General features: G+C 38.9%; 2 protein-coding genes across 3 annotated transcripts in view; one reads left to right on the top strand and one right to left on the bottom strand.

Annotated features, from left to right (window-relative positions):
- Positions 1-10039, top strand: part of LOC126871279 (synapsin) — a 48870-nt gene extending 38831 nt beyond the window's left edge. For both annotated transcript variants that reach the window (XM_050629905.1, XM_050629906.1), the window contains exon 10: positions 16-10039. In XM_050629905.1, coding sequence (XP_050485862.1) covers positions 16-188 — 173 coding nt within the window. In that variant the 3' untranslated portion in view covers positions 189-10039. The remainder of the gene's footprint in view (positions 1-15) is intronic.
- A 570-nt stretch (positions 10040-10609) lies between these two features.
- Positions 10610-12049, bottom strand: LOC126871281 (insulin-like growth factor-binding protein complex acid labile subunit). The gene has a single exon (XM_050629907.1). It carries the CDS (start codon positions 12047-12049, stop codon positions 10766-10768), a length of 1284 nt encoding a protein of 427 aa, XP_050485864.1. The 3' UTR covers positions 10610-10765.
- Positions 12050-15307: the final 3258 nt, after the last annotated feature.

Below are 15307 nucleotides of genomic sequence, written 5' to 3'. Positions count from 1 at the left end.
TTTATTTATCTGCAGCATCGCAATCGAGTACAGTGAGCAGCGCTCCATCGGTTGGTCGACGCCAAGAAGATGTTCCAACATCGAGAGTACCTTTCCACAGACAAGGCAGCCAATCCCAGAGCGAAGACACCGAAGACACCATGAAGAACCTTCGGAAAACGTTTGCAGGAATCTTTGGAGACATGTAAATTTTTCGAACGAAAGTGTACTGGAGCAAAGGAGATCATTTTAGGATTATCATCAAATTTAAGTTAGTGAACAAAAAGTATTTAAAATGTAAATGAGTTAGTTAATATTTTGAACGAAAGATCGTATTTTTTTATATAGCTTCTTCATTATCAGTGATGTATAGGAATAATTTTGCAATTATAGGATTTTTGTTAAACAGTTGGAAGATGTATTTAAATTAATTTGTCGAATATGAAAATGTACTGGAAAGGAATATATAATATAGTCGATATATTTGTAGATCATCAAGCTCATCTAAATGACGCTCGCGTCCCACACTGGACGCCATATAACAATGTAAATTTTGCTAACGGTCCACGGCGATGTGTATAAACATAAACATAACTTAACTTTTCGTTTTTTATCAGTTCAATAATTCATCCGTTTCTTGCCATTCGATTACGTTGAGCGAAAGAAAATATCGTTGGAAATTTATTCTTCTAGAATTCTTGCTAATCGCGTTGCTATTACTCTGTACTTGATTATTAATCGATATCGCGTATTCAACGCATCGGTTGCTATTCAAATATTAACTACGTATTTTCGATAAAGGGAGGGTAAGTAAAAATTAATGGGGGATTTAAAGAAAGAGTCGTGGTCGTTTATGTATATTAAAAAGTAAAAAAATAAAAAAATCGTAATGTAGATTCTATGTATTCGATGTATTCAGCATTTACATAGTGGCTAGGGAAAATTCTCTCAGGTTAAAATAGTAAAAGAATGAATACTTTTCCAAGTGTCCAGTTATGTTTCGTTACCATCGACGTATCCGTTCTGCATACTCGTCTCGTTTACGGGGAACGCCGCCACTTGGTTTTTCGATTCCAACAGGCAACAGTACCATAGGCCCCTGTCATCTCCTCATCCGACTTTACTTCAGGCGTCCACTTTTTAGGCTTAACTTTCGATTATAGCATTGTCTAAAGGCGAGGGAACGGGAATGATGCGGAATGAAAAGAACGAGAAAGCTGGAGAGAGGAAAAAATGGAAGATGAGTTATAAATTTAAATGGCTGATGGAAGTCCTGCAGTAAAATACATATTTGTAAAATTATTAAAAAGTATTTGTAAGCCGACGTCATTCAAAATGATTGAGGAAAACAAAAAAAGAGGAGATTCGGGCATTATACTGAACATTTGGCTAGAGAAGACTTCGGATCGATCGCCCGGCACTCAATGCCGGGCCAATGGAAGAACAAGATCGACCAGTCTGTATCTTAAGCGCACAAATAGTCATTAGGATTTCGAGACACGGGCAGTACTTTGACATCGTGCATGTGAACAACGCAAACGTTTGGTCTAATAAACGGGACTTATGGTGAGGGAGAAATGAAAAAAATTCTTCTGCAGAGTCGCCGGTTCTTGAACAATGATATGTTTCGGCCTGCAAAAAGTGTAATTCCTCGGCCGGCGACCTTTCGATTTGGATTATTCAAAATTCATTGTCTCGAATAGTATTGAGCATCTCGATGTTGAAAACTGTCCTGCATTCCGATAACGAACTATTTCTTTTTCCTAAATTTTCACGCATTTGTAGGTCATTTGTAAAGGAAAAAAGGAACTTGCGCAAGGCGATTTGGTACGCTTGCTGAAAATTCATGAAAAAAGAGATGTTCGTTGCTCCGTAGGCTTTAAGAACAATTACCGATGAAATCAAAATGTAATAAACGGGTTCGTGAACTAGGAACGGGAAGCGAAAGGGAAGCGGCCGCTAGTTGCCGCGAGAATGATTAAAAAAAAAACATGGGCATTCAGTAAATCGCGATTCTTTGCGATCGTGCAAAAAATCCGAAGCACACCAAGCAACCTTTTGATGATCTGCAAATATAATCGTGTTTGCTTGCCTGAGTTAACTTGATTCAACTGAAGCTCCTTTGATTCAGTACCCGCTGGAGAAGGATCTGGATTTGCGAAGTAAAAGCCAATCGACGAAAGCGAGAAGAGAGAACGAAATGTCTTTGTCCAAATTTTTCTTTTTTTTATTATTTAATTTGTACTTTACAATTTGTCCAGCTGGACATACGGTAAATTTTTCTAGCTTTATTGCTAAATAACATGTGGATGGCTATCCCCAGCGGGATACCATCTTCGAGTTTGTCTATTTTATTCCTTTAGTGAGGTCAGTGGAGTGTTTTCTCTTTAGTCTTCTTTTTATGAAAGTTTTGCTCGCTTCAGCAGCTAGCTGGTTTGGATATGTTGCCGTTCTTTCCTTGTATTTTTTTGCGTACCTGCCGATTTCTTCTTTAACTGTTGGTATTTTTAAGTCTTTGCGTATATCCTCGTTTCTGACATACCATGGGGAGTTGACTATTGTTCTGAGTATCTTCGATTCTAGCGACTCTAGTTTATTTATGTGGCTCATTGCTGCTGTTCCCCATAGTGGTATTCCGTACGACCAAATTGGTTTCATTATCGTTTTGTAAATTTTTAGTTTATTTTCCATGCTGAGTTTAGAGTTTCGACTAGTTAGGCAGTATGTTGCTTCCATGTAAGTTGTGTGTCTAAGTGGAGTCCTAGGTATTTGACTTGCCTTGTTCGTGTTATGTACGTGCCATTCAATTGGATATTTGGTGGTTTCCGTTTTCCTAGTGTAAATGTAATATGGTTACCATTGTTGGGGTTTGCTTTTATTTGTTTATCTTGTATCCATTTTTCTATTTTTGTGATATGCTCTTGTAGTAACGTGACTGCTGTTTCTGGATTAGTGTGCCTGACTAGTACAGCCGTGTCGTCTGCGAATATCAGTATTTTGCTGTTGATAGTTATTGGTACGTTGGCCGTGTATAGTGTGTATAATATTGGTTCTAAGACGCTTCCTTGCAGTACCCCTGCGTTGATGTCTTTAACTTCAGAATATGCGTCCTTTATTTTTACTACAATTGTCCAAATGATCTCAATTTACCTTAGCGTAAGAGCTAATAAAGGCATTACGACGAAAGATAGACCTCGTGGTGTCAGCTTTGAAAAGAACTATAATAAGTTCGTCCGTTTAATATTCTGTTCTAATTTAATTTCACATTTCGATTATGTGACTTTTGTCAAAGAGGCACTTAGGAAAATTAATTTTACTTAAACCTACGTTAGTTGCAAGAATATCAAGAGATCCCGGGGCACCCCTGTTGAGCGTCAGGCTAGCCATCGTGGAGTTTTAGTCGGTAAGTCCGACACTGCCCCGCCGCTTCCCAGAAGAGGCGAGGTGTCCATGACGATTTCCTCACGTATAAGAAAGAAAAGTGTAGTTTGTTCCGTTTCATAGCGTTTCAAATATAGTCCCAGGACATCCCTGACGTTTTTGTCGATAAATCTGACACTGCCCCACCGTTTCACGGAAGAGCGGCGGGGTATCTATGACTATTTCCTCGCGTATAAAAAAGAAAATGCTGCAAGAATATAAGGAGGTCCCAGTGCACCGCTGGTGAGCGTCAGGCAGGCCACCGTGAAGCTTTAGTCGGTAAGTCCGACACTACCCTGCCGCTTCCCAGAAGAACGGCGAGGTGTCCATGACGATTTCCTCACATATAAAGAAAAAAGTGTAGTTTGTTCCGTTACATAACGTTTCGAATATAGCCCCGGGACACCCCTAGCGTTTTTGTCGATAAATCTGACACTGCCCCAATGCTGCACGGAAGAGTGGCGGGGTGTCTATGACTATTCCCTCACGTATAAAAAAAGAAGTTGCAAGAATATAGTAGAGGAACGCATAGGATCGTAAAAGGAATGTATTGCCTCTTCTCGTTCTGATTTATTGTCTCCTATTATCAACACATTGCTTTATCGAATTTAGGAATATCAAGTAAATGAACGCAAAGACGTGAACTTGATCAATTCTCTATTGCACGACTAATTGATCGATATTCCTGTGTGTGTATATAGATGTAAATTAATGCATTAGTCATTTGTTAGAAGATACATGGTACACGAATTTAAACGATTACAAACGGTTACATAGTGTTACAAACGGTTACATAGCGTCACAAACGGTTACATAGTATTACAAACGGTTACATAGTGTCACAAACGGTTACGAATTAATTTCCAAGTAATAGACGTCCAATGGTTTGGTTTTTGAAGTGCCTTGAATACTTAAGTGCCCTTCTTGTCACGTTTCTTGCCCATTCGAAGTAGTCGAAGCGCGTGTCAACGTGCACTTTTTACTATGCACTTAACCATGAGAATCTCTCTGTTGTTTGTACTTTTTATACACTAAACGCGTGCATCGTTTTACCTTTTCGCATGATCATCTCTAACGAGCTGCTTATTGATTCATCAGGCACCTCGATACCGTGGATAAGTGCAGGTACACCGTCCAAAGTATGATCAACAGCGAACGAAGACGTTGGTATCACTCGAAACGTCAATCGATCGAACAAGCGAACCTATTATCGTTCGTCAATATTCGCGGTAGCTCGATACTACGACTTTACTCTTTTTCATTCCTCAGCGTTCGCGATTTAGTGCATTTAGATTTACGTTCTTTCACGCTTAATTCTTATTTAAAAATTATTCATCATTACGATAGGCAATGACACGTAGAGAAAGAAAATAGTCTTAAAGAGTGTTTAGAGTGAAAGAACAGTGAGAGAATAGAGCAGAAGCTTCTGGAATTAATGTTATAAAAGGCTGTCTAATTTCGCGACTTAATTCAAAAACTCGCTCGTACGTACGATCTAAGTAAAATCAGACTTGCAATAGATATCGCGAGAAATAGATTATCGGACCTACCAACATTGGAAAAAATAGTACTTTAAGGGATAACTAAATAAGAACATGTAACAAACAAAAAATCCTGGACAATCTTCGCTGCTGAAAAAGTTGTAGTTGCCCGATAAAGTACAAAAATTATTCTCGAAGAACGAAAGCTGCTGCTGAGACTGGCTTTCAGAGCTGACGCCACGACGCATGAGGAGAAGCGAAACGCGAAAGCTTGATAGATTCGTTAAGATGGATGCATTCGATGCGATACGGAATCTGTACTGATACGTAGACGCGGTTAAAGATAACGAATATCTCAGGGGTGCAAGTCTAAGCACAAGGTAGGATAGAAAAAGATGAGATAGAAGAGACAGTTGGGTTCAAGTGTTGTTGCTGCCTAGACGAATTAACGGCATTGACTTTGATACCTACGACGACTAGTCACTTAGCAAGCACGCTTCTTCGGAAAAATCGCAGCGATTATCCATTTAAGGATAGAACTTGTGGAATCGGATCCGCAAAACGATCATCTACATTTGTAACTATTTGAAAGAACTTCTTTATGCAACGTTACAGTGTTTTGTACAGATGTGTTAATCGCATATTTGTCGATTTAACGTCAATTCTTACAAGCATATCAATCATTTCGTTGACATTGACAATATTTGCTTGAAACAAGTTAATGTTTAATTTAGTTTTAATCGTTTAGACTTTTAAATTTACAGATATAATTTGAAAATAATTAATTATTCGTTAAAATCGAATAGATGATCAAATCAAACAGAACACCAAACAGAACACAGAAATCACATTGTTAGGCATTTCACGCTGCTTGATCTTATAAGAATCTTCGATCGACGACATTGTAATTTGTTCTAGTGCCCGTGTGATGTAGTGAGCAGCACTGTTACGACATCTTCCCATTAGTTTTAAACGTGTTGATGTGTCCACACTGCGTTTGATTTCGTCGCAGCCACATGTCAGCGTAATTTGGCAGGCTAATAGATTCTTTATTCCATACGAAGACTCGCTTCGCTTCGTAAATTCGAGTCTAGTTTAAAAAAAAAGCACAGTGCTTTTTCGCGCCGAATTTTCGTCATTCAATCTGTTTCCTTTTTGGCGGAAGTAATAATATTACTGCTAGGCTAATCTTACTTAGGATCCTTGCATCACTGTAATACCGTTGTTGGTTAAGATTTACCATTCTTAGAAATACTTTTAAGGTCGTGGAACTAATTTAGATGTCTTGGATAACGACATCGTATAAGGTAAGCTCCAACAGAAAAATAATTAAAAATAAAAAAAAAAAAACGGAAAAAAAGAAAACGAGAAGACAGGCCAGGCTCGATGATAACGCAGCAGTAGTGTAATTTTGTGTTACTATCGTTGTTTCGTAGCTTTTTTCATGGTGCTTGAATCACCGTAAGATCATGTGGCGAAGCTTCCAAATGCATTCGATCGAATAGCCTAGAGTTACACTATAGAATATGGCAAGTGACAATTCTAATCATCTCGCCGAGTATCGAAAAATATCGAGCATTCGACGCAAAAAATCGGGGCCAAATCCTGTCGTGCGCCAGTCGAATTAGCGATCTTAGCTCATGGCATTTGCTGTCAATTTAGTGCCTCGTTACTTTCCCTTCTTTTAGCAATTTTCTTTCTAGTAACTTCGAGTTCAAATCATGTCGCAATATTCGTGTCTATATAAGATCACTTATGCCTATATTAATAAATTCCTTCGGTCGCGAATCGAACAGAAAGTTACGCCACGATCGAATCGTTCCTTTTCCTTACTCGACTTGAATGATGCGTTCGCGAACACCAATAATTTTCTTCCACTTTCTTTGTTCCTTATCGATACTTCTCGGCTCGTGAAACGAAACACCAAAACACTATACGAGACTAATTACAACGAATATATGGAAGGGGTGAATATTATCAAGCAACTTTCTCATAGGAGTAGAATCTGGCTGGCTAGACGATATTTCCGGATTTCGCCTCGATCAACGCGAACGCTCGTCCTTCTAATTATGATTAATCAATGTCTATGTGTAACGAAACTTAAGGTAATAATAATAGTGTTAACAATAACAATCGTTAAGGTGAGATTATCATAGTAGGCTAGTTAAGAATACGGTAGGCTCTATATGTAACCGTATGTTACCTCCTTGATTTCAATGAGTGCTAGTCACATGTATTATTCCCGGGGCACTCCTATTAAGCATTAGGTAGGTCACGGTGTGGTTTTAGTCGGTAAGTCCGACACTATCCTACTGCTTTCCAAAAGAGCGGCAAGGTGTCCATGACTATTTCCTCACGTATAAAAAAAAGAAAAAAACGTTGCAAGAATATAAGGAGATCCCGGGGCACCCCTGTTGAGCGTCAGGTGAGCCACCGTGGAGTTTTAATCGGTAAGTTCGACACTACTCCGCCGCTTCCCAGAAGAGCGGCGAGGTGTCCATGACTATTTCCTCACGTATAAAAAAATGTCACATGTATTATAATTACTTAACACTCGTATTCTCAACACATGAATATATAAACACGACATATTATATATACACATAACATTATAACATAAACAACATAACATTCTATGTCTATTATTCTAGGAATGTATTAAACGACGTTGTAAAGTGTAAGGGTGCTTCAGGTCTAATTAATTGTAAATCGATCGGAATGCTATTGTAACCCGAAAAGAAAAGCGAATACAGTTACGGAAGAAAAAAAGAAGAAAAAGAATAAAAATGGAACGTTCTCGTGCGACTAGCGCTACATTTCGTTCGGGAAATGGACCGGTGTCTCTTATCGTCGATTAATTTATACCAAATCTTCGACTAGAGTCACCGTAGCACAGAACGTACCTTTGTTATGCCGATATTCGATATCAATTGTATGACAATATAAGGTATCACGAGTAGAGTAACGCGCCACGAGCGTTCACCCTTCTCGAACGAGACAAATGTGAGAGAGTAGCAAGTTAGTACCTATTAATCTCGATGTTCCCTTTCGTGGCGCGCGTATCCTAGATGCGTCGCGAAATCATTTGGAACATTCCTCTGAAACAGCGCGCGATCCAACTATCGAGATTTTTGCAATTCATTCGTTGATTATTTCATTAAAGAATCATCGCTTTACTGAACGATCGATCTCGATCGTTGGATCGCGCGTACTGTTCGCGGTCGCCCCGTCGTCGATCGCATTTGCTCGCTTATTTTTCTCCCGTGCTCATAGTCAAGGCCGCTTAATATTGATGACGGGTGTTTTAAGCGTGTGATTATAAGATATCAAGTGGACAACGAATCATCGCGGTCGAGTGGGCAGCGATCACGACGCGGCGTCTCGCCGAGATGATCGCTCGAATTGAACACGATTATTACGAGTTCTCCGATCGTACGACCATTTATTACCTTTATCTAACCGCCAAGTATAAGAGAAGAAGGAAAGAAGGAATGTTTAAAGATTAAAAATGCGAGTAAAATGCGAGTTCTATCTGTCATCGTTTTAGCTGTTAAGGATTCATCATCAAAGTAAATGGGGGTAGTTCTAATCCAAGTAAGCGTACCACGTAAGCGCAGCACATTGAAAAAATACGGGAAAAAATAACAAGTAGTACAATGTATAGGTTTGTGTATAGATACTCGAGGACATATGTAAAGAGGTATCGGTCTTGGGGCACACGTCGAGCGCTCGTTACCGATCCCTTCCCATTGGTTCAACGTTGAAAGGTATTTACGGACGAAAGCCTAACAAGATCGTTCCTCTAAGCTTCTTGAGATACCACGGAAACGTTTTCGACCGTTTTCTATTCACTATCTGCGAGTAATCGAAGTGCAACGGCCCTTTTCACCGAGGGATCTCATGATAACCTGGGGTGGTCGATAGGTAACGAGCACGCCGTTTCATGGAACATCAAGAGAGTCTTCCTCGCGATGGCAAACGACACTCGACGCTCGGTGATCATTTTATGGCCTTAATCAAATTTTCATTAGGGGTCAAGTGTCTTCGTAATCGCGACATCGCGTTTGTCGCGATAAAACGAAAAAAATGTCTATGACGACGACACGAATGGCCAACGCATACCAAACGGAGTACGAAAAGTACTGGTGAATATTGTATTAAATTCAGTGTATTTTGCGAACTTCGTTTGCGATATCGATGGGCCGATGTTTTGTGCTAACTTCGTGTAAAATTTCGATCGACGCTTTAACGTGCCCCACGACTCTTATCGACGACTGATTCGATTGATCTGGAAAGATTTTATACCGATTCTGCGTCGTTCTTTTTTGCGCGTTTCTTCACACGAAACCGCTGAAAGAGTTTTGATACATGACGCAATTGTGGAAAATTTTTCAACGAATGAAGCACCGAATAGAGGAATTTTTCAAGAAGCAAAGTTACATATGACTGAATAAGAATGAATTAAAGGGGCCACGTGAGGAAGAATAAACTGTCGCGTGTTTCTGATTATTGTGATCATTTCTGACTATACTGGTCTCATGTCATACTATCAAACATGAAATATCTTTATGGTGTCTCCGTAAGACGATCGACGTGGCCTGTTAACAAACGAATATGGACATACGTTACAGAGTTTCTTCAACTAAAATCGTGTATTCATCCATTGCATACCAACAGAAAATGAAAAATATTGCCATATTGGACTGTGAAACGTTGTCAAAAACATTTTCGAAGTCGTCATATGGTTGTTAAGACATTGTATTAAAAGTATTAAAAACTCTTATATATATGTTGAAGTTATAATTACTTCTATGATGGTCATACCAAGCAGCGTAATGGATGAATGACATGCGCTTAAAAATTATAAGATGTCGTAATTACTTCCGAGGTCGAGTAACACAGAGTGACTTTCAGGCCCTGATTATTAAATCCTAAATGAAGCTGTAACGAAAACAAACGTTAGTGAAAACAAGTACGTGAATGATAAAACCCAGTTGTCGCGATCGTATGAGAAGAAGAACGACTTTCGATTCTGTGCTAGATTTCGGGACACCGTGTAATTCTGCGTAGCTCGACTAGGTTCTCGTTGAAATACGATTACTGCGATACGTCAAGCTAAACTGTAACAATAAAAACAAAATAAAATATTATACTTCTGACTGCCGTCAATCTCACAACCTCATCACCAACTAATTTTGAAATATTTTTTAAATATAAAAATTATCAAAATAATTTCTAGATATAAAGACTTGAAATATCAAATTATACTTTCTTAAATATCAAATACGATTTAATTTTTAGCGCCTTTCAATGCACAAGCTTCACATTTTTTAAATTTATTGGATACATTATATAGTACACCATCGATATGAAACTACGATTTACTTTACAAAAGATACTGTGATTTAAACAAATTGAAAAAAATTATCGTTAAAGAGGATGTGCAAAAAAATTAAACTATGCTTTTATCCAGTTCCGTATTGAGCGAGCAATTACGGTACATGCCACCACGGGCCTGGTTGTCGCTGAAACAAGTATTTCGTGGATAATAAGAGGTGGGCACGGTGTGAATCGTCGGTGCGTACCATCCGTAATCCATCGACGTGCTCCTGTAACAAGGATGCGGAGGCGGACTCTCGTCCTGTCGGTATCCTTTGAACACTCCTGGAAAAACGACTTCTATCGGATAAACTTGTACTTTACCCCTAAATAGATGAATGCAGTGTAACGTCTCTGTTTCGTTGTATTAATATATTTTCCAATACTTTACATAAATCATCGTTAACAAGCATATCCTATATAACTAAAAATTTGTCAAACGACGTTTCGGATACAGATTCGCGTTTCCATATCGAAGCAACACTGTTCACTCTGTAAACCGTATTTTAATGAACTTGAGACTCGATCTCTGTGCACTCGTAGGGCAGCTGATACTCGACGTTGCTGCATTGAAATCGTCCTTGCACTTTGGAAACATTATCAATAGTCGTCCCGGCTATCTTGAAACCTGGGTCGGTGGTAACATTCTTCATCTTGACGAAAGCGGACATGTCCACAAAACGCAGTTCGTTGCTGTTCAAGAACAGAAGCAACAAATTATCCAATCCATCGAAAGCGTCCCCCTTCAGCATGATAATTTGATTTCCGTTGAGCCAAAGAGAATTTAAGTTTTTCAGATGTCGGAAAATTCCTCCAGACACATTTTTCAATCGATTCCGTCCCAAATCTAGTTCGTTGATTTCACCAAGACCACGAAAAACCTCGGGTTGCAGGGACGAAATTTTGTTTCTCGACAGATAGAGGAGATCGATGTGAGGCAGTCCATTAAACGCTCCAATAGGTACCTCCGTGATACCGTTACAATCCAACGCTAAGGTTTCCAGGTGTCGCAGTCCTCTGAATATGTTTCTCTTCAAGGCAATATTGTTATTTGTGGCGTACAATTCACGAAGATCGGTGAGACCCTTCCACATTCCAGGTCGAAACGCAGTAATATTATTGTTATCCAGCAGCAACGTTTCTAGACTGTGCAATTTGGCAAAGGCACCGTCTTCTATCTCGGTTATACTGTTATTCTTCAGATCCAAATACGTCAGTTGGTCCAAACCAGAGAAATAGTGTCTAAAAATTGTAGACAAGTGGTTGTCACGAATGTACAAGGCGGACGAGTTGCTGACTTCGAGAAAAGCGTCCTTGGCTATGTCGATGATCCCAAGACCCTCCAGGTGTAATTCTATGTCCTCGATCGTCTGCACCGCGTTGACATCCTCGAACGCGACACTGTATAACACGCTGTTGGCCAGACAAACGTAAAGATGGTTATAAACTTGGCAGTCGATTTCCTCCGCGCGAACGTCTTGAGTGGTGACCGATAAGAGAAGATAAACGAGCAAGAGGAAGCACATGGTGTGCTCAGATGCTGGATACGCACTGAACGCGTGGAAGAGCAGAGTTTCGATGTGCAGCCAAGGGAACAAACCGACGGTTACCGTTCGACAGATACGATTGGACAAATATATCAGCCATACCGTGTACAGTATAACTCGACGATGAAGTTCAGTTCCGCAGAAATTGGATGTTTTATTCATTTTAAACACACGCCCCGCGGTTGCCCACTTTAACAGTGGCTCTGTGTCCGCGGATGATACGGTTACATAGCAACGTTTCATCTTGAAATTCAATTTTATTGAAATCAACGTTTGCACATCGATCCAAAGTAGCTGTTTCTTCGTAGCTGATATTCAAATTCATAATTTCCACGAAGTTAGAGAGATAAGGACCCTTCGCGGGAACCCTGCCTGCATTTTTATCGATGCAACGTTATGTGTTCGGTTTGCGTATATGAAAACTGTTCTTTGTCGCTGTTCTGGAAACATGGCTGGGATTTCAAAGGACACATTTATTCGCCGTCTCCCGCAATCTCGTGATCCGAGGTTTCGCGTCGGGCAAGTTATTTTCCTGTAGGATCGTTTCGCATTGTTCGAGACACCGAGAAAGACGACGCTATAGAATTTTGAATCTAGCGTTCACAGTGTTACGCCGATGTTTCACGAAATGAATATTCGAACCAGAGACGAACGTGTTCTTATTTTAAACAGATGATTTACAAATGAAAATGTTAAAGCGACGTTTTTAATATCCGAGAGCGTCAGATACACGCTTCACTCTTATGGCAAAAGAAACGTATCTGAGAAACATGGACGTTCACAAGTGAACTTGAGCGTAGATATATGTATTTCGACACGCTTCAAATCATCTTTTTTCTTTTATCGCGAAACGAAGTTAATCTCTTAAACGGAAAATACATGAAGTGACGGAATCGCGTATATTTTAAGCAAGACGTATCTTGTGAAAGGTTCCTGTGACATGTGCAAAAATGTCTGTATTACCGATAAGCTTCGACGAACGTACCGATCGTCAACACTGACTTATTAATAGCAGAACGTTATCGTTTTAGTACGAAGAACTTCTTGTCGTGTAGTCTACCACGAAATGAGATGTTTTCATGACACGCGAAATCAATCTCCAAACCAATTCAACGAACTTCATAAAACGTTTGAGAGAAACATTTTCGTTCAAAAGAATAAAATAAGATTAAAAATATCGATTGATGTGTGGAGAACCGATCTGGCCGTACAATTAAGACTATGTCACTTGTTAAATATGAAAAACGTCACGTTAATAAATTATACAGACTTACGTGGGTACATAAATCGTGTTGGAAGATTACAGGTTCGATAAATGTCATCGGTGCGTGGACCGAAAGAAATTTCCTCTCCCTCCGCATCCTTCTTTTTTTCTTTGCATATGCACGGCGTTTTGATCATTTTCGGATTACGAGCGGCTCAATCAATTCGTAAACGTATCATAATGCTCCCGAACAGCAAAACATAATCTTCATAGAACACAGTGAAAATACGCTGCAATTTCTGCTGCGACATTGACCATAAATGTTTCGTTTCTATGGTGACTCTATCTTGTACGCGACATTGGTATCGATCAAACGGGCATCGATTTACGTTGCTCGGTCAACTTCTCGGTCATATTCGTTTCAAAATAAAAATTAAAAACCTTAGAATATAAGTGACAAATTCTGACAGTTCGAAATTAAAAGATTTAGATTTAGAAATTTAAATTTAAAATTTCGAAATAAGGAACAAGAATTCACAAAAGTTAGATTTAATGTTAAAAAGTTCAATCTTCATTTAAATTCAAATAAAAATTCAATATTGAAATTCAGAATCAAAAAATTTGAATGTGAAATTAAATTATTCGTCCGTCGCTGAAGATATATAATTCTGGTTTCTATGTCCGATAAACGTTATTTCCAATCAAATGGGCATTAAAGTGAAGGGTTCATTGAAACTTTTTGTTCATCGAGCACTGTCGTTTTAATTTCTTACTCCATAAGGAATATTTTATGCTTATCTGCACTCATGAGCACAGAAACGGGGTCCGCTTCTTCGATGAGCAGTTTTTTGTTAGGAAAAGGGTTATTGAACCGACCAGGTGAACGACTACTGCACACCCAGCAAGCATTTAAAATTCTAGCTGAGTATGCAGTACATTACATCGACCGCGTTATCAGCAACAGCCGATAACAGTAGCGGTTTCGATGACCGCCTTGAAATCACACTTCCCCTTATTGAGAATCTAAGCAAAACAAACAGAGCGTTATGTAATTAATTGTATAGTAAAAATCATTCCTTGTTAACAATCTTACGCAATCTATGAAGAAAGGAAGTATGACTGGAGAAAAAAGTAATACAAATTTTAATCTTTATTTTTCATTCAAATATTAACCATTTTATGAGAACAATATTTGTTTGGGAAGAAAAGGAAATATTGCCAGTATTTACTAGCGTAAATTTACTAGTGTGATTAACATACAAAGAGATCTTTGCGTTTTCGTTGGACTCATGGCAATTATAAATAACGACAGCTGTTTCGTTTGTTGTGTACACCACCTCTGTCAACTAGTTGGTCGACGACGTAAGTGGAGGTATGGACTTAATGAAACGATTATCATCGCCGCCACTTCCAGTTGCGGTCTGGCCACCAGAAGCGAATTACTGGCCTCGCGATAAGGGTTACGACGCGTAGAGAATGCAATAAAACAGTCTCGAAAAATATTCGTCGACGCCAAGACGCGGAAGCTGTTAAAAAGACAGAAAATGTTACGAATAAAAGCTGCTAGTAATAAGAGTAAATTACAGATTAAAATCACGACAAGCAAACATAATAGTAATCTTAAATGTATAAACATCGTCTTTAAAAGTTCTGAAGTGAATATGTGTACTGTGATGACAAGTGAAAAGTGAAATAAAATTTCTCTTAGAAATAGACACCCGATGACTCTAATTTAGTATTATAAATATCCTGCGCGACATTTGAAACTCATTCTCGCGGAAGTATGAAACGTGTGACATTTAAATGTGCCATAAATTTTCTATATTGGTATTTTCATACGTGTGTGCATTAAGTCGCCGCCTTCGTTAAACGAATTCTAGACAAAGACCAAGACAACGCATAATATATTTAATTTATTATTTCGAACTACGATCTGATGGTATTCGTATGGAATTGTTTGTAAATATCATTCCGCAATTTACAGCACCTATTCCATCGACGGCGATAGTCGCTTCCATTTTATAAACACAAATGAAAACGTGTGCGTTTCGAACGTTTCTTCAGCCTTGATTTTTCCTAATCGCGGTGGAAGCAATTACGAGTGCGCGTGTATTAAAAATGATAAATGTTAGATAATTTCAATTGTAAGAAGGTCATTCATTATCTACATCCTCATGCCAATGTCAAAGAAGTATTGTCCTGCAATTTATTCGTTCATTTAACTACACTTGGTCAATTTTTATTATATCTTCATATGCGCCACTTTGTGTACATTCAATTGTGGTTGCTGGTAATTT

Source organism: Bombus huntii, chromosome 11, assembly GCF_024542735.1.
Source record: "Bombus huntii isolate Logan2020A chromosome 11, iyBomHunt1.1, whole genome shotgun sequence".
Lineage (NCBI taxonomy): Eukaryota > Metazoa > Arthropoda > Insecta > Hymenoptera > Apidae > Bombus > Bombus huntii.
The sequence above is the reverse complement of the archived record's forward strand: the minus strand, read 5'-3'. Positions and strand labels throughout refer to the sequence as shown.

Bases quoted from the DNA above. Each gene is read 5' to 3' on its own strand.
- LOC126871281 (XM_050629907.1), bottom strand. From the start codon at position 12,049: ATGAAACGTTGCTATGTAACCGTATCATCCGCGGACACAGAGCCACTG.